Source organism: Prionailurus viverrinus, chromosome A1, assembly GCF_022837055.1.
Source record: "Prionailurus viverrinus isolate Anna chromosome A1, UM_Priviv_1.0, whole genome shotgun sequence".
Classification (NCBI taxonomy): Eukaryota; Metazoa; Chordata; class Mammalia; order Carnivora; family Felidae; genus Prionailurus; species Prionailurus viverrinus.
Window position 1 is genome coordinate 145,780,085 of NC_062561.1, and position 21,544 is coordinate 145,801,628.

The 21,544-nt window shown below is 34.1% G+C and overlaps 1 protein-coding gene across 4 annotated transcripts in view; it reads right to left on the reverse strand.

Moving 5' to 3' along the window:
- The window catches only part of SSBP2 (single stranded DNA binding protein 2), a 323,509-nt gene that overhangs the window by 57,295 nt on the left and 244,670 nt on the right, over nucleotides 1-21,544 (reverse strand). For all 4 annotated transcript variants that reach the window (XM_047861083.1, XM_047861074.1, XM_047861088.1 and 1 more), the window contains 3 exons: nucleotides 18,842-18,901; nucleotides 6,736-6,802; nucleotides 5,933-6,003 (listed from right to left, as the gene is read on the reverse strand). In XM_047861083.1, the coding sequence (XP_047717039.1) occupies nucleotides 5,933-6,003; nucleotides 6,736-6,802; nucleotides 18,842-18,901 (198 nt within the window). The remainder of the gene's footprint in view (nucleotides 1-5,932; nucleotides 6,004-6,735; nucleotides 6,803-18,841; nucleotides 18,902-21,544) is intronic.

The following is a 21,544-nucleotide window of genomic DNA, read 5'->3' on the forward strand; positions in this document are numbered from 1 at the left end:
TCCCAAATGTGTTAAATTTTGTCATGATATCTCTCCTAAACTCCTGAAAACTCCTATATCGAACTTCATTTGGACTGTTTCTAACTGGATACCACTTCATGTTCAACATATCTAAAAGTAAACTCAATGTTCTCTTCTCACAACTGCATTCTTCCCACTGTTTCTTCAGTCAGTTCTGTGGCATCACCTGCTGTACAAAAGTCTAGGCTAAGAACCTCTGGGAGCTCAATTATGTCTCTTCCTTTTATTTCAATTCCCGAATCCAGTCAGTTACCAAAGTGTATTGATTCCACCTGTGAAATAGTTCTTGAAATAGTGCTTTCCTTCATATCACTAATCTTTGTCATTTACTGAGACTAATGCACTGTCTTCATTGGTCTCTCTGACTTAGCCTTTCCCCTCTCCCAATTTATTCTTCATGCTGCCTCCAGAACTATGCTTCTAAGGGTGCCTGGGTGGTTCAGTTAGTTAAGCGTCCAACTTCAGCTCAGGTCATGATCTCGTGGTCTGTGAGTTCAAGCCCCGCGTCGGGCTCTGTACTGACAGCTCAGAGTCTGGAGCCTGCTTCAGATTCTGTGTCTCCCTCTCTCTGCCCAACCCGCCCCCCCACCTCCCACCTGCTCACATGCATGCGCTCTTTCTCTCAAAAATAAATAAACATTAAAAAAAATTAAAACTCATTCCTATTTATGTCACTTAAGAGCCATGATGACCCACACTGCCTATCAAATGTTTATTCCTTAGCATGGCTCTATCATGGTATTTGCAGATCAGCCCTAGCCTGTATTTCCTGTATTCATTTCCTATTATCTTCACCTTTTTCCCCTACTCCCAACTATACCCTCCAGCCTACTGGATTTCTTGTAGTTCAGAAACACGCAATACTCTTTTACACTCATGGTAACTCCTAGCATGGCCTTTTGTGTAGTAGGTACCTAAGATGACAAGGAAATACTCAATGAGACTGTTAACTCCAGAGAGTAAACCACAGTGTATAAATGACCTAGTTACATGTTCTTCTCATTGTTTATTACCTTTTAATTTCAAGAAATCTTACTTAAACATCCCAATTGTATGTGCTATGGGACAGAAGGGTTTCTATCCATACTTGAGTCATTAGTTAAAATGATAGTAATCTCCCTAAACCTCTGGACCAAGCATGGCAGTGGCACCAGCAATATTAGCAAGAAGTCTGAGAAGAAAGTTAGCCATTGGAAATAAAATCTGGATGGTAAAGTATAATAGAAATGCTTCAAAAGAAAAGTATCCCTTCATTTTTGGTCTTAGAGGATGTATTTCATTTTATCAAGGGAAACATTAGTTTTCTTTATCGCTCTGGATATAGAAAGATATTGGTTGCCACTGTCCCATTTCCTCTGCCCCTCTTTCTATATGTGTGATCATGGGCCAATACTTGTCCCAATTGTCAACTCAGCCTTAATTTCCTTATCATGTCTCCTAAAAGCTTGTTGGAAGACAAAACAAGATCATCTAAAACAGCTATCATAGTGCTCGGTGCATTAAAAGCATGACACCACATGCTCAAACACTGTAGCTGCTCTTGCTTGTCGCCATTAATAAGGGACCAACTTACATGAGCCCTCTTCTCATCAGCTTCTCTTGAGCCCTCAACTGTAACAGAATTATATGCTTGTTTGTGTAATGATTCCCTGACAGAGTATGCATATTTCTTTTCTAGATTTTTTTCCTACTATATGATAGTTTTTCTTTATGTATTTGTGTCTCCTAGTAAACAATAAGTACCTTGAAGGTAGAATCTGTTTTATTCATCTTGGTATATCCAGTGCTCAAGTATCACAGGAAATGAGTAAGAAATTATCCAATACATAATTTGATAGATTTACAAAATATTTTCATTTTGTGAATAATCTGAAGCAAAAGAAAACAGGAAGATAAGAAAGAATAACAACTGGCTTTTCAAGTGGTATCAACAAAGGCAGAATGGTAAGAGCTAATTTAGAATCACTGAATTTTAAAGCGGATGGCAGCTATACAATTCCATCTGGTTTAATCTCTTTCCCAATGCAATGTTCCTGACAAAATGGCTGTTCAGATTCTGCTTGGAAAGTTTATAAAGAGTTTCTCCATGATTGGGTAGTTTACTTTCTAGAAAGTTCTTCCCTTTACTGAACTGAATTCTACCTCCTATCTTAAATTTGAAAATAAAGAAAAAGTTACCTCTCTTTACATGACAACTTACTATGTATTCCCATCTCACTATTTCTCCACTCCAGCCAGGTATTTGATTTGGAAATCATGATATGTTCCCACCTGTATACAACTCATTTATCCTTCAGATTTCTGGAGGAACTAGAACTAACTATATAGTCTTGGCAAATTTTTCTGTTAGTCATATGGAACCTGGTGAGCATAAGAACACAGACAAGCTAAGTATATCTTATTACAAAAGCAAGTAGAAAAATGTCTTCAGATATGGTATTAACATATTTTTCTTGATTAAATAGATAACTGTATATATTATCCCTGAACTTAAATTTAAAATAGGTAAAGGCGGGGTGGGGGGGGGCCTGGGTGACTCAGTCGGTTAAGCATCTGACTTCAGCTCAGGTCATGATCTCAGGCCTTGTGAGTTCAAGCCCCGCATCGGGCTGTGTGCTGACAGCTCGGAGCCTGGAGCCTGCTTCTGATTCTGTCTCCCTGTCTCTCTGCTCCTCCCCTGTTCATGCTCTGTCTCTCCTTCTATCTCAGAAATAAAAATAAAACACTAAAAAAATAAAAAAATTAAAAAAATAGAATAGGTAAAGGGGTGGGAAAAATATGTCAAGATTTAGAGCTGATGTTATTTCTTCATTCATGTGATAAACATTAAGCACATGTTTACTATAATGTAGGTGTGATCTGCCTAAATCAGCCTTATCTAAGAATCCTTAGATTATAGGGGCACCTGGGTGGCACAGTCGGTTAAGCGTCCGACTTCAGCCAGGTCACGGTCTCGCGGTCCGTGAGTTCGAGCCCCGTGTCAGGCTCTGGGCTGATGGCTCAGAGCCTGGAGCCTGTTTCCGATTCTGTGTCTCCCTCTCTCTCTGCCTCTCCCCCGTTCATGCTCTGTCTCTCTCTGTCCCAAAAAAAATAAATAAACGTTGAAAACAAAAATTAAAAAAAAAAAGATTATATATATTGCTTTGTTTTAGGAATTCAATTGTTCTAACAGATAACTACTGTCCTTCTCCATTATACTTGTCTTAAGCTCAAAATATTATGGAAATGAGATCTACAATAAAAAAAAGAGTTGTATTTTATGTTTGTGTAAAAGACTAGAAACAATATTACAGAGACTATTTCCATAATTCAACTAGAAAAAAGCAGATGCATTCTGTTCTTGGGTAGCATCTGTATGGTTAAATACCTGCTATGAGAATTGTTTTTCTCATTATCTTTCAAGAAACACAGATAACTTTTACAAACCTCATAGTTTATAATGCCTATGTTTCATATGTCACGTGTTATAGATTAATATCTCAAAAGAATCCTTCATCCCAAATTATGTTACCTCACATTTTACCTATTCTGCCACTCATATTAATAGGATTCCTTTTCATTCAAGTAATGGCATGTATAAATAATTTCCTTTAACCACTGACACTCCATATACTGTGATTTAAAGACGTTAATGTAGGTAGTTCTTGTTTCTGAAGTAAATTCAAAGCAAAACATTTTATCTACCTCAAACTATGAAGATATAAATAGCAAGGATATTAATCCAAATGGCAGAAATAAACTACTCTGATTCTGAAAATACAAAGAAAAAATTCACACTTACATGATAAACGGGTATTAAAACTCATCAATAAGAGATTACATACCAGAAATCTACTCATTTACTTTTTTATTATAATTTACTTATAACACAAAACACATAAACAGCTAGGTATTTATAAAACATAAAGACCAGTATGCTTCCTATTTCTGCATTTCCAAATGAGATCTAAGTGCGCATATAACTTAAGTAACCATTGTTTTATCTTTCAAACACTGCAAAACTGACCTTTAAATCAGACTCTAGTTTTTAAAAGTATTGAAAATATTGGTTTGGGAGGACAAAAGTTTAAAGATCAGTGAACTGAATGAAGAACGGTAACTAAATTACAGGCACCACATTTTTATGTATATTTAAAATGTATCTAGGGGCGCCTGGGTGGCTCAGTTGGTTTAGTGTCCGACTTCAGCTTAGGTCATGATCTCATGCTTCATGAGTTTGAACCCCTTGTCAGGTTTTGTGCTGACAGTGCATAGCCTGGAAACTGCTTCGGATTCTGTGTCTCCTTCTCTCTGTCCCTCCCCTACTTGTTCTCTATGTCTCTCTCTCAAAAATAAATAGACATTAAAAAAAAAAGTACCTATTATGAAATTTTGGGGGGAAAATCCTTCAAGTTCTGTATAGTCAAACTGGCTTAGTTCATTAATAACTAAAATATATATTGAGTCAATGAAATATCCTGTAGATTTTATGAATTCTAATTGATATTAATAGTTTCTGATGGTTGATCACATACATCATCAACCCTAACATGAATAGACATAGGGGAAAATGATTTAAATATCTAAATCAGTTTTATAAGATCTTAAGAAAATACTAGGAAATAAATGAGACTAAATAAATTATTTCTTTCTGACTCTGGGGGTGTCAAATATTTACATATTAGGTTTTATTTTTTTAATGAAATATAGTATCTTTGAAAATTTTGGTTATATGGTCTTTGTGTTTCAATACACTTATATATATATAATTTTATATATATATACATGTATATATATAACTATGTGTTTATATATATATAATTGTATGTATATATGTGTGTTTATATATGTAAATATATATTTATACATATATATATAATTGTATGTGTATATATATATGAGTGTGTGTGTGTGTGTCTGTGTATATACCTATATAATTATAATGTTGGTTGGAAACTCCTAGGTCTAACTCATACTATCTCAGTGTTAGATTCTTGATTTTCTGACTCCTTTGGGCACACAACAAAATATTAATTTTTAAAAAGTAGATACATAAAACAAGTTCCTAAAACTGTCACTTATAAAGCTATTCTTGGAAAGAATAAAGAAAATAAATTAATTCACTCTTTTAGCCAGTATTATGACATACTAACCTCTGACCCATCAGATAGAAATTTAAAATTCTGGATTTAGGGCTAGCTTCCTTGAAACATAACATTATAACATTAATTTCTACTTCATGCAGTTTTCCTAAGAGAGACAAAAGGATGTTTTACCAAAAATAACTGCTATTCTATAACACCATATTTTAAAAAAATATATGTCACCAACAGGTAGGACAGATTCAAACTCATATTGTGTACTTCTGGGAAATTTTGATAGAGAAGAAGGCTAACATCTGATATACACTGATAGGATTACGCTTGTTCACTAACACCCATTTTAATGTTTATTTCTAAATAGCTATTATGTTCATATTCTATGAATATGAATATAATAAATTGCCAATGGCATTCTTTAAAAGACTTCTAGAAATATATTTTATGCTGCTTATTCTATTTAATAGCTTAGCTCAATTGCATTTTATTTAACTTATATGCTTATCTTTTACAATAATGATTACAATATTTTTATATTTCCTCAGCAAAGTTAACAAAAAGGTAATTAATAGTTATTTTTTATAATAATTACTTTATTGTATTTCTACATATTTTTTCAAATGTACTAAAGGCATATGTGATAGCACTCTTAAAATATGGTTTGTTGTCACATCATTTTGGACATGTCACAGATATTCTGTTCCTCAAGAACCTAATAATTACGTTATATCAAGCCTTTAATGCATATAATAAAAGCCAGCAAATGATATAGTTTGTTTATAGAAGATGAAGGCAAAAAACTCAGCATCTAGCTTTTTGTGCTGATTATTTACCTGTGGTCCTAAGGGCACCATTCCTCTTGGAGGAGTCATTCTCTGCATTGGTCCACCCATATTTGGATGTCCTTTAAAAAAAAAAAAAAAGGTATGAAGATACTAGCAAAGTAATGAGCATGAGTGCTAAACCAGGAGCCAGTAGCCTCTTCTCTGCTTGACATTAAATCTTACTTAGTAAGGGACTGGGTTATTGACATCATCTCATCTTGGCTTCCATGGCTACTTTTTTGCCTCTTACTGCTACTTGCCTACACTCTCCATTCACTGAGATTAAATTCTTCTTCCTAGTCTGTACTGAAATACATCTCTCATATGATTTGCTTCTTTTACCTTGGAACAGTGTATTAGAGCCATACCTATCTGTGGTACCTAAACATCTCTGTTGGAAGGACCAAATTATTAATTTGTTAAAATAATCAAGCTACTGTTGCTTAGCATTTTCTTTCCTCCTGCTCATCTTTCAGATGGACTAACCTATCTGAAAAAGGCAGAAGATATAATATGTGATGTAATCATTTAAATTTCCATTTGTTAGAAGTTATATAAAAGGTTTTAGAAGTTATTAATTAAAATATGGATTTTGGATATTTAATTACTATTTCTTTCATTATTACTACCCTCACTATCATGCATAATTGTGAGAGTAAGCTGAAAATACAAGTCATTTGGCCATGTTACCTGCAAAAATGCAACTGGGATAATTATAGAACATATATACAAATAAGACTGTCCTTAAAAAATAAAGGATTTCCTTTGAGATTCTGCTTGTCAATTTCACTTTTTTACTTTAAAGTAATCACCTTGTTGTCGAGTTGGGTCCATTCCACTTGGAAGTAATGGCTGACTTCCTGGGACACCACCAAGTGCCTAGCATATTTTGTAAAAGAAAACAAAAAGAAATGTTGTAAATAATTATAAAATACACACTTTAACAATTCTCTTTTTAAATTACTATAATTACAGAATACATTTGAGTATTTTGCAAGATTTCTTATATTTCACATTAATTTATAAATTTTATAGCCCTATATCCCTATATAAGCTCTTAGTTCTAAAAAGATTCTACCTTGCCCAATTTTGTGGTAAATAAAGTAAGTACTTCTTGGGAACAAATATCTAGGCAAAAATTGCCCTATTTCTTCCTGAGAAGTATTATGCCTTTCCCCAAAATTAATTTACTAACGGTACGAAAATAACTGATTTTGCTTCTTGAATGTAATCTCTCTACATTCTACAGATTATTTTACTCATTTGAAATTATAATAGCAGCAGGACTAAAATACCAAGGGGCCAATGAATTTTTGGGGGGGTACATTTTCCCTAAGAAACTATTTAGAAAAATAATACTCTATAGTTAAGTTCAAACAATTTGGCCGAATGGAAAAAAGAAAACTAGAACTGAAAAAGGTGGAGAGATTAACAGACAGGGTTTATTTTATGAAAGGTGTGCTACTGGTTATATACTGAATCAAAAGTTTCTAACAGTTGTCTGGGCAGCACTTAGAGCTGGGCCAAACCGTACCTGATTCAAATTTTCTGATCCTATGAAGTATACATGTATTCATTCATATGTACATGTAAGCCTGATAATTGGCAAGAATTTCTATAAAGGTCCACTAATTTAACCTAGAGCAGAATAAATCTTGTCTAATTAGTTAAAAATTTCAAAAGAAATTCAACATCAAAAAAAAAAATCTGATCAGAACTGTTTTCTTAATTGTTATCACTTGGGATACAGTAGAGAGCTGCCATTTCTTAAGCCATTTTTGAAATTCTTTCCATTTATTTTCTTACAAGCGTACCGAATATATATGCTACTATATGCCCTGTTCTCTGCTTACCTTACTAGCCTAATTTCTTGCCACTACCACACTTGCTAATTTCCAGCCATAGAAAACTTCCTTCAGTTTTTTTCAATTCATGCATTTAATCAATAATACCTAAATGCCAACCATTAAAAACAAAACAAAAGTAAACTAAAATGAAACAATCTCTCTTCTCAAGAAGCTCAATAAAGGGTGCCCCTTGCTGACATATTTCAGATCTCAGTTTAGGGATCACTTCCTAACAAAATTCTTCCATTTAACCCCATTCTGGTATAAGTTCTCCATTTGCTTTAAGATAACATATATGTATTTTTTTTAATTTTCAAGTTTACAGAAACAGTACAAAGGATTCCCATATATTCTGACACCAATTGCCCAACTGTTAACATTTCCCCACATCTGCCCCATTACCCTTTCTCTTTCTCTTTATACACTTGTTATCCTCACTCTTTTTCAGAACTGTGTGAGAGCAAGCTACAGACATTATGCCTCATCACCTCTAAGTACTGCTGAGTATAGTTCTCTAAACAAGGACATTCCTGTACATAACCATAACACAACTTTCCAAGACAGGAAATCCACATTGATATAACACTACCATCCAAGCTACAGATCTCAATCAAATTTTGCCATTTGTCTCAGGAATGTTCCTTTTTACTTTCTGTGGCCAGGATCTCATGGACCACATGTTGCATTTAACTGTAATATTTCTTCACCCTCTCCCAAGCAAGAATTATTCCTTAGTCTCTGTCGTGTTAACAGTTCTAGAGAATGGATCTTAAATTCTATGGGATGATCTTCTGATGCCTCTTCATGCTCCAGACTTTGGTCCTATTTTCTTAAAAGGAATACTGCAGCAATGATGCTGTGCTCTTCTCAGTGAAACTCATCAGAGGCACATCATGCTTACTCATCCCATTACTGGGATGTTAACCTTTCTCATCTAATCTTGTGTCTCCCAGGTTTGTACACCATAAGGTCATTACTTTTACTCTTTGTAACTGATTAATTTTAATGTTAGACCTATTCCAAGATTGTCAGCATCCCATTCATCATCAATAGTTTATCAACCCACCAGCATCCACTGACAACTCCTAAGTACTAGGATAGTTGCCAAATGGAGATATTCCATGTCTATCATTCTTTCTATGCTGTTTAATTGGCATATACTGTAAGGAACAGCTCTTTCTTTCTTTTCTTTCTTTCTCTTTCTTTCTTTCTTTCTTTCTTTCTTTCTTTCTTTCTTTCTTTTCTTTTTCTTCCTATTTTACTCAATGGTTGTAATCTATTACTATCATCACTTATTTTAATATTCAAGATTTGCCCAGTGTTCAAATATTCAAGATGGCTCTGGTGATCTTTTGACACAACCTCATCATATTTTGAGCATTTTCTTCCTGGCACAAGATGGTTCAAGTTCATCTCATATTTTTTCTAGCCTAGCTCTGAAATCAGACCTTACTTCAAAGGGCCCAGGGCCCTGATTCCTTCTAGTGGAGGACAACATGTAGACATCAAGATCTGAGATCTCAGAGTGCTCGTTGTAACTTTGGTACATTGCCCTTTGGCTCTGCCAGTAGATGCTGCACTCAAAAATCTATGTGTGTATGTACACACATTTATATGCACACATATATACATCTCTAACTCCATATCTGTGTGTATGTGGTACACACATACCATAAATTCATATTCTCCAACACCAAGTCAACAGCTCCAATTCCAATGTAAAACCTCAGGATTATATTTAATCTTCTTCGTTTTTATGTTCAAATGTTTTCTCTAACAGTGGGAAACCAGGCTTTCATTGTCTTCAATATCTTTTTTTTTTTTTTTTTTTTTTTTTTCTGAAAGTATTTATTTGCTCAGTATAACAGATCTCCCAACTATAACAACCATTTCTTTTTTTTGTCACCTCTGGGCCACTCCTTCCTTCCTCCCTGAATGTCTTAGCATACAGGGGAGGTAAGGGCTCGTTATATGCGTAAATTTTTTTTTAATGTTTATTTATTTTTGAGAGAGTGAGAGACAGGGACAGAGAGAGACAGGGAGAGAGAGAATTCCAAGTAGGCTCCGCTCTGGCAGCTCAAAGCCTGATGTGGGTTTCAAACCCACAAACCATGAGATCATGACCTGAGCTGAAATCAAGAATTGGACATTTAACTGACTGAGCCATCCAGGTGCCACTTATGTGCCTTTATAGGATTTTATACTTTACTTTCATAGAACTTAAATATAATCACGGCTCATTTTTCTTTCTGTATCTCCAAAAGACTGTAAACTCTGAGGAAGTGTAGAACCTATCTGTGCCTTCTGGTTCAGAGAAGTATTTACTGAAGGACTAAAAGAAATAAAGTTTAGATTGGGCAATTTTAGGAATCATCAGTGATAAAATCCTAAGAATGAAACTAATTTCAAAGAGAAGAAAAAAGATCAACAATATAATTCTTTAAAAATACTAAGGAGAGGGAGGCCTGGATGGCTCAATTGGTTAAGCATCCCACTTCAACTCAGGTCATGATCTCATGGCTGATAAATTCAAGCCTCGCATTGGGCTCTGTGCTGACAGCTCAGGGCCTGGAACCTGTTTCGGATTCTGTGTCTCCCTCTCTCTCTGCCCCTCCCCCATTCACACTCTGTCTCTCTGTCTCTCCCTCTCTCTCTCTCAAAAATAAACATTTAAAAAAATTAAAAAAAAATACCAAGGAGAGGTAGGAAAGAAAACTGAAACTGAATAGGTATGAAATTAGAAAGCTGACTAAGACCAAAATTCCAGAATGCACAAGGTAAGTTTTAAAAAGGCAGAAGTAGTCAACACTGTCAAAAGTTATGTAAAAAATGAATTTGGAACACTGAAAATATGTGACTAATTAGCATTATCTTCAATTGTGAGTCTGGAATTCTTGCTTTTTTTTAGGTCCCCAAATGGTTATACTCTGGACTTTGATTTCTGAATTTCTAAATCTCATTAAAGGCATCATGTTTTAGCCCTGGAAACCATTTTCTTCAAAATTTTACTTTTTGTTGTTTATCTTAGAATATCAGAACAGTTGACAAGTCTTTTAGTTTCTATTCATCACTTAAAAATACAGATAATCTCGATCAATATCAAGTTGTCTTTCAAAATGAGTGTCCTTTTCCTAAATTTAGCTCTTTAGTCATCAGTGTTTGTCTTTTGTTAAGTCAGATTTCTAACTTTTAAAAAATTTTTATCAATCCTGGGATTACCAGATGATGGTTTTGGGTATAAACAAGACCATAATTGTTACATTTCTTAAAACTTTAATATCAGGAAAAATAAATCTATACATTTTGGGGTTGATATTATTTTCATATTTTCTACCATGCTAATTACATTCTATTAGGATTTGTTTAACTAGTCACAAATTTTGGCACACAGTCTTTGTTCTATAAAAGATCTTCACTCGGATAGAGAAAATAACACTAATGATAAGGATGTTTAATAATAACAAACAGTATCAATAATAATATACACTTGTGGTTCTTTATATTTATTATTTAACTCAATGCTTACAACATCTCATGAAGTTATTATTATTAATCCTTCCTGGTAAGAAGAAACAGATTTAATACAGGAGTCTTCCCTTATCTATGGTTTCACTTTCTGTAGTTTTAGTTACCATGGTCTACTTTGGTCCTGAAACAGAAGAGCAGCCTAAAAGCTATGCCACAGTGACCACGTCATTCACCTCACATCATCTCATCATGTAGGCATGTGATCATCTCACATCATCATAAAAAAAGTGAGTACAGTACAATAAGATATTTTGAGAGAGAGTGTACCACATGCATAAAACTTTTACCATTTTTATACTTGTTACATTTTATTATTGTTGTTATACAACTCTACCTAATTTATAAATTAAACTTTATCATAGGTATGTTTGCATAGGAAGAAATCATAGTATATAAACAATTAGGTACTATCCGTGGTTCTCACGCATCTACTGGGGATCTTGGAAGATATCCTTTATAGATAAGGGAGCACCACTATGCGTAAATAATTTGTTAATTTGTTGATGGTTATACTACTGTTAAGTAGCAGAGCCAAGGCTTCAAATCAGGTCAACATACTCCAAAAGTTCTAAATATAGGCCTTACCTCCTAGGATTTAAAATAAATGAAATAATACGAAATTTCACTTAAATAGAAACAATTAAATGGAAGAATTTCTTGCTTCATAAAAAAACTAGTTTACAAAGGATTCATTACATGATTCCAGTGGTAAACCCCACAAGGAACTTAAGATTCTGGTACATATTTCCTTGAATATCATTACATATACTGTCTACTCATAGAGACTAGATGCTCACTGATGATTTTAAAAACTGAATTTATCAAGGCTTTTATGATGTAATTTAGTTAATAATTTTGAACTACAACATTTTTAATAGGCCTCCTCAATTATATGAAATGAAGTAAAATCATATAATTAAGAAAGTTTAAAAGGATTTTAAAAATACTTGAGTCTATTCTCATTTTACTGCTAAGAAAATCAAGACCCATAAAGGTTAAATGACTCGCTCGAAGTCATGCGTTTCTGGGCATTGGTGGCATTTGGACCTAAGATGATTGACACAACTGAGGTCCTTTCAATAACACCACAGTCATTTTTTTTTTTTTTCCTGGAAAAAGGCACTATCAGTAGAAAAGATATCAAAATACAGAAATGTTACATTCAGTATAGAAAGATATTCGTCTTCAAAGCACAATTCATGGGGCACCTGGGTGCCTCAGTTGGTTAAGCATCTGACTTCGGCTCAGGTCATGATCTCATGGTTTGTGGCTTTGAGCCCCATCTCAGGCTCCACCCTGGCAGTGCAGAGCCTGCTAAGGATTCTGTCTCTCTCCCTGGCCCTCCCCTGCTCAGTCTGTCTCTCAAAATAAATAAATAAATGAAAAAAAATAGAGTGCATGCAAGCAGGGGAGAGGGGCAGAGAGAGAGACAGAGAGAATCTCAAGGGACATAGAGAATCTCCATGCTCAGTGTGGGGCTTGATCCCACAACTTGAGCCAAAATCAGTCGGAGATATGTAGGTGCCCTCTTTTTTCTATGTATTAACCACTGCAAATACACTATCCAATATACAGCCCTTTGCCACATGCAGCCAGTTAAATTAAAATTAATAAAGTTTTAAAAAGTTCCATTGGGCAGCACTGCATTAGGATGCCAACTCCACAATAAGAGGGATTCTCATTAGTTTGTTGATGTTTGCCCACAAGTAGAATGGTGTCTGGCACATACTAAACCTCAACGAATATCTGTTGAATGACTGAATCTTTTTAAATGTTTATTTCTTTTGAGAGAGAGAGAGAACAGGGGAGGGGCAGAGAGAGAGGGAGAGAGAGAGAAACCCCAGCAGGCTGCAAGCTGTCAGTGCAGAGCCTGACGCCAGGCTCGATCTCACCAATCCTGAGATTGTGACCTGAGCCAAAATCAAGAGTCGGGCGCTTAGGGGTGCCTGGGCAGCTCAGTCAGTTGGGTGTCCAACTTTGGCTCATGTCATGATCTCATGGTTCGTGAGTTCGAGCCCCATGTCAGGCTCTGTGCTGACAGCTCAGAGCCTGGAGCCTGCTTCAGATTCTGTGTCTCCCTCTCTCTGCCCCTCCCCTGCTCATGCTCTCTCTCTCTCTCTCACCAAACAACTAAACATTAAAAAAAAAAAAAAAGAGTCGGGTGCGTAAATGACTGAGCCACCCAGGTGCCCCTGAATATTTCTGAGAGATGTCATATAGTCCAAAGAAGTTTCCAATCAAATACATGGCAATGCACTTTTTAAAAAAAAAAAAATTTTTTTTCAACGTTTATTTATTTTTGGGACAGAGAGAGATAGAGCATGAACGGGGGAGGGGCAGAGAGAGAGGGAGACACAGAATCGGAAACAGGCTCCAGGCTCTGAGCCATCAGCCCAGAGCCCAACGCGGGGCTCGAACTCACGGACCGCGAGATCGTGACCTGGCTGAAGTCGGATGCTTAACCGACTGCGCCACCCAGGCGCCCCGGCAATGCACTTTTTGTATTAGTTTATGTCTAAAAAGGGAGTATCTGTGATAAAAATTTTATAAGATAATAAGATGTTTTGGCAAAAGAAGTAATTATTATACCAAAAAGCTCTATATACCTGTAACTTAAATTGAGTAAGACTGCACAGCATTTGCTATGTAAAGTTTTCTTGGTTTGGGAAGGAGAATGAAGTTTATTTTGTTCCAGACATTTTGAATTTGTTAATTTCCTGTGTCTTACAAAGGTAGGAATTGGAAAGGGTATATATCTCAGGATACACTCATAATTCAAAGTTATAAGGAAAATAGGTTTTTAAATGTGTTTCAATGGATTTCAAATAATAATTTAAATACATTAATAGTGTAATTATTATAACAACAAAGAAATAAGATCTCAATGACAGAAAGGAATATTTTGAACTGGCCAAAAAAACTATACTTTATTAAGTATTTATATTAGACAGGTGCAACATTTAATTTTTATAGCTAAAGATTTACAATGGTCATCCTTACAATTGCAGCTAGAAGACTACTATTATTTACTCAAGATAGAACATACTTTGCCTTATGCAGCTGAGGTCTTTCTTATGTTCTTACACTGATATCATTAAACAAAAGTAGGATTTTGTATATGGAAAATTTTACCAAGACAAAACTATTGGGAAAGGCCATGCTAAATGGCATTTATCCTGAAAATAGAACACAAAGTGCATTTTAAAATATAGATACCTTGTTATACAGGAAATGTAAAATTTATTTTCAGTATCTGAGAAAACATCCCAACAATTTTTTTCTGTTCAAATGCCTGTTGATAGTTTCTCTATGAAAAGTGATGAAGAAAAGTCTTTTTTTTAAAGATTTGCCTATCCTTAGCATATATTATGTTTTTCTTTTCATCATGTAAGAACTATATATTCAATATTAATGGAGAATAATCTTATATATTGAATAACTAAAAGAATAAAACATCTATACTTTTATCTATGTACAAAATTAACAAGTAATATCTTCTAATCACAAATGAAATACTTTTTCAATGCAAACTTTAAAAATGAAGAAATAGGGGCACCTGGGTGGCTCAGTCAGTTAAGCATTTGACTTCAGCTCAGGTCATGATCTTGCAGTCTGTGAGTTCAACTCCCATGTTGGGCTCTGTGTGGACAGCTCAGAGCCTGGAGCCTGCTTTAGTTTCTGTCTGTCTCCCTTTGCCCCTTCCCCGCTCACTCTCTGTCTGTCTCTCTCAAAAATAAATAAATATTAAAAAAAATTTTTAAATAAAAATATGCAGAAATAAACAAAGAAAGCACTCATAATTCTACTATCCAGAAATAAAGGACATATCTTGATAATCTTTGACAAATGTGTGTGTGTGTGTGTGTGTGTGTGTGTGTGTGTGTGTGTGTCTGTGTGTGTCTGTGTATGATGAGTGGGGGAAACTGAGTTTGTATAGTGATAAAGAAAAGGTGATATACTACATGACCTTTATGCCTTCTTTACAGTTGGTAATAGATCATTAACATTTTATCATATCAATAAGTGTAATTCTATAATATGCTTTTTAATAGCTGCATATTATTTCACCATTTGGATATACCATAATTTAACTATTCATCTGCTAATGGAGAAATACCTTTGAGACTTTCAATAGAATAGTCAGATGCACTGTGTTTTTAGAATACCAAATCAGCTTTGGAATACAAAATGGTCAACAGCATTAACTATGTCACATACCTGTTTACAGAGTTTCAGGAATGGTCAAAAATAGAGTATAAACTCAAAATTCTATAGGATCAATAAATCAATAGTTTATGCTTGGTATCACTCATTAACAGTCTCTGTATTCTGGCTGCCTTGGTTCCCTCAGCACAGTGTTCAATAAACATTATGAATTTTTCTGGTTAAACGTTTTACCTAAGAGAAGGATAAGACTTGTTCTATTCCAGGTTACAGATGCTTCAACACCAATGATCTCTTCTGATGGTTGAACCAATTCCAATGTAAAACTGTATAGTCAAATATACTTTTTGGACTTAATTTCTATGTTTCATATGTTTTAATATGTATTTATTCTTTACAACATTGCATATGCTTATCATTTTACTTTTCTACCATCATTTTATTATTATTATTTAAAAAATTTTTCTTACAGTTTATTTGTTTGAGAGAGCCAGAGAGTGAGCAGGGGAGAGGCAGCTAGAGAGGAAAAGAGACAGAATACCAAGCAGGGTCCACACTGCCAGTGCAGAGTGTAATGAGGGGCTCGAACTCATGAACCGCAAGATCCTGACATGAGCCAAAACCAAGAGTTAGACACTTAACCAACTGAGCCACCAGGTGCCCCACTTTTCTTCCATCATTTTAGAGACCATTACCCCTTCTTGTATTATTTTTCCTTTGGCAGAGTGATATTATAACAAGTTCCAAATACCCTGTACTATAAATATATATACAGTATAAACTGTTGTGAAGTTACTTGAGAACCATTAAAACCATCTCAGGAGAATTCAAGTGAAAATCTACAGTCTAGAGGCACCTGGCTGGCTCATTTGGTGGGGTGTGTGACTCTTGATCTTGGGCTTGTGGGTTTGAGGCCCGTGTTAGGTGTAGAGATTGCTTAAAAATAAAATCTTAAAAAAAATCTACAGTCTAATCATTAGTAGTTATAAATTCTGAAGAATCTGTTTATTAAAGGAATATCTTTTACATATTCAAAATGACAAGCCAACACCATTGAAGAGTATTTCACTTTTTATTTTCTTAGATATAATCTATCAATAAAACAAATTTTAATTAGTTTATGATCATTTTAAATGAAGATGAAATAAAAAACGTATTTGTGTTGTTTTTATATGCAACATTCCAATTAATCACCAAATATAGTTTTTCTGATTCTACGTTAGTGACTATGTAAAGAAATTGAAGAAACATTCTGTTGCTTGGAAAGGTCATGCTCCTAACTAGGTTCAACATTTTGTAAAACATTATGTTTACACTATTAACACAATTAATTTGATCAGAAAATTCTTTTTAAAATAGTATAAATGTAAAATTATAAATTTGAAAGATAGATGTTTGAATTAATAAAGTTTAACTATATAAATGTGGGGGGGGATGAGTAGACAAAAAAGAGCCACTCAGATATGAGTACAATTATTTTAAAAAACACTTAGGTAAAGACTTTAAGATTCTTGAGGAAAAAGAGCCTGTATGATAATTCTTTATTATCTTTAAATTTTTAAAACATTTTTATAAATCCAAAAGCAACCTATACTTGTTCTTAAAAACATATTCAGTCTAGGTTTACAATTCCATAACTTATTCCTCTTTCACAAAGTATGTTTTTCATTATATAAGTCTCTGTACATATGGAACCTAGCATTGTATGTTAGACATGGCAGGCATTTCAACAATGTCAAATGGATGCGAAAGCAATAATCCCTTAAGAATTTCTTCATTGATACAGAATATATGAAGTCAAAATTTCTGATAACATACTTGGTACAAGAAATTCATGTTTCCCTAATTCACATTTTCAGGAACCTCTTAGATCTATATAACATACAAAGCTATGGATGGGATGTCTGAAACATTATGAAGACCCCAATGAAAGATACAACTTTCCATCCTTTAGAAGGAAATTTAAAAGATTCGGGCACCTATATAAGGGGATCTGACTGTCAATATACATAGGTTCACCCACAGAGAAAATAAAATCTCCATATGTTAGAACACTTGGCATCTGTGCACTTCCTTTTCCTATTTCATGCCGTGTTTCCCTGGCCCTATGTACTGAATGCAGATTCAGTCTGAAGGAAAAAACTCCTCCAGCTGCTAATGTGAGGCCTCCCAGCACTATAACCCTGAGATCATCCAGCATCACTGCCTGCTTCAAGTTCTCCCTTGGGGGTGGATGTGGGTGCTGGCACTCCTTGCTGTGCACTAAAAGCAGAAAAAAACAGCAAACTGGGACACTTCAAGGACACAGCATAATTTCAGTAAGAGTTAATAGAGGAGAAGCAGAACTCTGTTGCTATGAAATATGTTAGTAAGCACAACTTTGTTGTATTTTTGGTCAGAAAGGAAGTGGAGACAGAAAGAGAGTAAGAATGAAAAAGAATTTTGTGGAATAACAGGGTTTACTTTAGATTGCGGAAAATGCTGAGGTATACAATAACAGAATTAAAGAAAGTAACAAAACAATTATCTTGACATAACTATTTCATAAAATTAGGCATTTAATTTCTTCTTGTGTTATGTAAATGCACACGTTCTGTATCCTGAAACTAAACTATAAACTCCTTTCAAGTAAAAACTGTGCATTATTCTCTTTAGCAAATAAGTATTTATGGTATTGATAAAAGAACTATGTAAGGATAAAAGCTTATGAAATCGCAGAGCTCTAGTAGGTAAAAAAAGTTGGAAGATCTATTGCTAACAATTTATTTATTAATAGATCTAACCCTTCCACAAGCAGGTATTTATATACCCGAGATATCACTATATTTGGGCAAAACTGATGTATTGCAACCATGATGTTGAGAGCATATTATACAAAAATAAACCGAAGTATGTTCATTCTATAGAAAGTTTTATTACCATCTTTAAATAAAAGTATTTAGCATTTACCAAAATTACACACACACACACACACGCACACATACATATACAATTAAGTTCAGGGTATAGAGTAGACTCCAAGGTTCAACAAACTTTTCTTCTGTAAAGATCCAGATAGTAAATATCTGACCGCTCAAAAATCTGTTACTGCAGTGTAAAGGAAGTCACAGACAATACATGAATGAAAGAGCATGGCTATTTTTGAATAAAACTTTATTTACAAAAACAGTCAGTCAACATATGGACAGTAGTTTGCCAATTTTTGAAATAGATTATATGTTACTAGAAGTAGCATTAAATGGGATAGAGAAAGAAGAATTTAATGTTTTTATAGGTAAGAAATATTCATGACATTTTTAAGATCTTTATTGAATCTTAAAAACAATAACAATAACAACAACAACAAAACTCAGAAACTTAAGTAGCACACGAATCTTACCTGGTTAGGTATCCTCAATGGGGGCCTTGGACCTCCAGGGTACCGAGGTGACATAAAAGGCTATTGAAGTAAAACAAATAAATAAATAAAACAAAACATAAATGACACAATGTAAAATAGAGATCTGAAAATAAACTGTTTTAAAGAATTGGAGAATTATACAAAACATAAGTCAACTTATTTCCCTATGTGGCTGCTTTCAGTAGAATAAACTCTTTTAAGAAAAATTACCGTCCTATTTTTTCATTTTGTAGAATATCTAGAACATTTTCCAAAGAAAATATAAAAACACCAAAGATGAGTAAAGCTGGGGCTCCTGGGAGGCTTGGTCAGTTAGGTGTCCTACTCTTGATTTCGGCTCAGGTCATGACCTCATGATTTATGAGTTCGAGCCCGTATGAGGCCCTCTCTGCTTTCAGCTCAAAGTCTGATTCCAAGCCTCTGTCTCCCTCTCTCTCTGCCTCTCCTCCACTAACGCTCTCCCTTTCTCTCAGAAATAAACATTAAAAAAAGATGACTAAAGCAAAAAAAAAATTTTAATGTGAATTTTATTAAGATAATGACATTTAATTGGCAAAAAAAGATAAGGAGATTTAGGCAACTGAATCTTAGCAAAGACTTCAGGAACAGACTTATTGACTATATCATTATGTAAATTGGGTTCTGAACATATAGTTTGGACTGAATTATCCAGTTTGGTTATCAATTTCCTTTAATAATTTTAACGTTGCCAAATTTTTTACCTTTTTTTTTTTGGTGGCTTTTTAAAATGGTAAAGAAATTTCTTTTCCATATATCCTTTGTGGTTAAAAGAGCTTTGCCTCTCCTTTCTCAAGTGTTTGTTATAATTCAAAATAGATTATAAATTTTAAAGTTAAAATAATTTATTTGCATATTTTAAGCTTAGCAGATTATGAGCTGTGTATTTAAAAGAAAGAAAAAAATGGTCTTATATTAAAACTCAAGGCAGTTTATCTTGTTAGATGAATCAGATCCTGCTAAGATATGTTGACTCCATCCAGTTCAAAAAATGTCTGAAAAATATCCTAAAAATATCATCCCAACAATGAGTGGATGAATATTTTTGATCACTCAGATATGGGCACCAAATTTTTCAAAGTTTATGTGTATCAAATTTTTCAGTGTATTCCTAAAATTATTCAAAATTTCATCTCTATAGAAAAATTCTATAATTTTGTCTACTTACATCACACTATATAATTTATTTAAATTCAAGATTATTACTTCATGTAACATAAGTAAATTATCCATTCTAAATGGTTGCATATCATGAAGTAATATATTAAGAATGAAGTAATATAAACTAAGGATCAATTTAACAAAAGCTTGGGCAAGCCAAATCTTTAGTATTTTACATAATTAAATTCCACATTTATAATGTATTTTCTATAAACATTTTAGAAACTGAACCTGCAGTTCTTGGCTACATTTTAAAAGCAGGGTTATTTTAAGACCTACCCTATGACCCAGCAATAGCAATGCTAGGAATTTACCCAAGGGATACAGGAGTACTGATGCATAGGGGCACTTGTACCCCAATGTTTATAGCAGCACGCTCAACAATAGCCAAATTATGGAAAGAGCCTAAATGTCCATCAACTGATGAATGGATAAAGAAATTGTGGTTTATATACACAATGGAGTACTACGTGGCAATGAGAAAGAATGAAATATGGCCCTTTGTAGCAACGTGGATGGAACTGGAGAGTGTGATGCTAAGTGAAATAAGCCATACAGAGAAAGACAGATACCATATGGTTTCACTCTTATGTGGATCCTGAGAAACTTAACAGAAACCCATGGGGGAGGGGAAGGAAAAAAAAAAGAGGTTAGAGTGGAAGAGAGCCAAAGCATAAGAGACTCTTAAAAACTGAGGACAAACTGAGGGTTGATGGGGGGTGGGAGGGAGGAGAGGGTGGGCGATGGGTATTGAGGAGGGCACCTTTTGGGATGAGCACTGGGTGTTGTATGGAAACCAATTTGACAATAAACTTCACATATTGAAAAAAAAAATAAAATAAAAGCAGGGTTATTTTAAAAAGCACCATCTGAAAAATAAAATCCTAACAAGTTAATGCTGTATAGACTACTTCTATAATATCTCTTGGAAGATTTTATTTTAGATAATTTTGACAAGAAATTGTAATTGTTGGAAATAATAATTTCCAACAAGAGGAACTTTAGAGTTAAACAAACAATTCAGTTTTTTTATTACTGTGTTCTTATATGTTAATCATACAATTATCATATATTCTTACATACTAATCTTCTTTGTTAATCAGGATACTATTTTAAATGGACAGAAATACTGGTTTATTCAGGTATTATTGTCATCTCTGGTGACAAAGTGGGTATTCCAATTTTAACATTTCAATAATGTTAGTTTTCACATATTTGATCAAAGCTGTTTCTCTTTAATCCTTTCTAAACTCTACTCTAAATTGAATTAGTTAGTTAACTATACTGCCAACTAGAAGCTTATCCCAATACTCACACACCGTCTGCTATATTTCTAATCACCCAGTTTCATTTATGGAACTGCCTTTTAAATTCTGGACTAATTTTAAAAACTAGGAAATTAAGTATTGTGTCATTGGTTTTGGAATGTTTGCCTTTCTTTCACAAAGTGATGTTTTATGACATACTCATGAATCCAAAGTTTATCAATTTACTTTTTCAGAC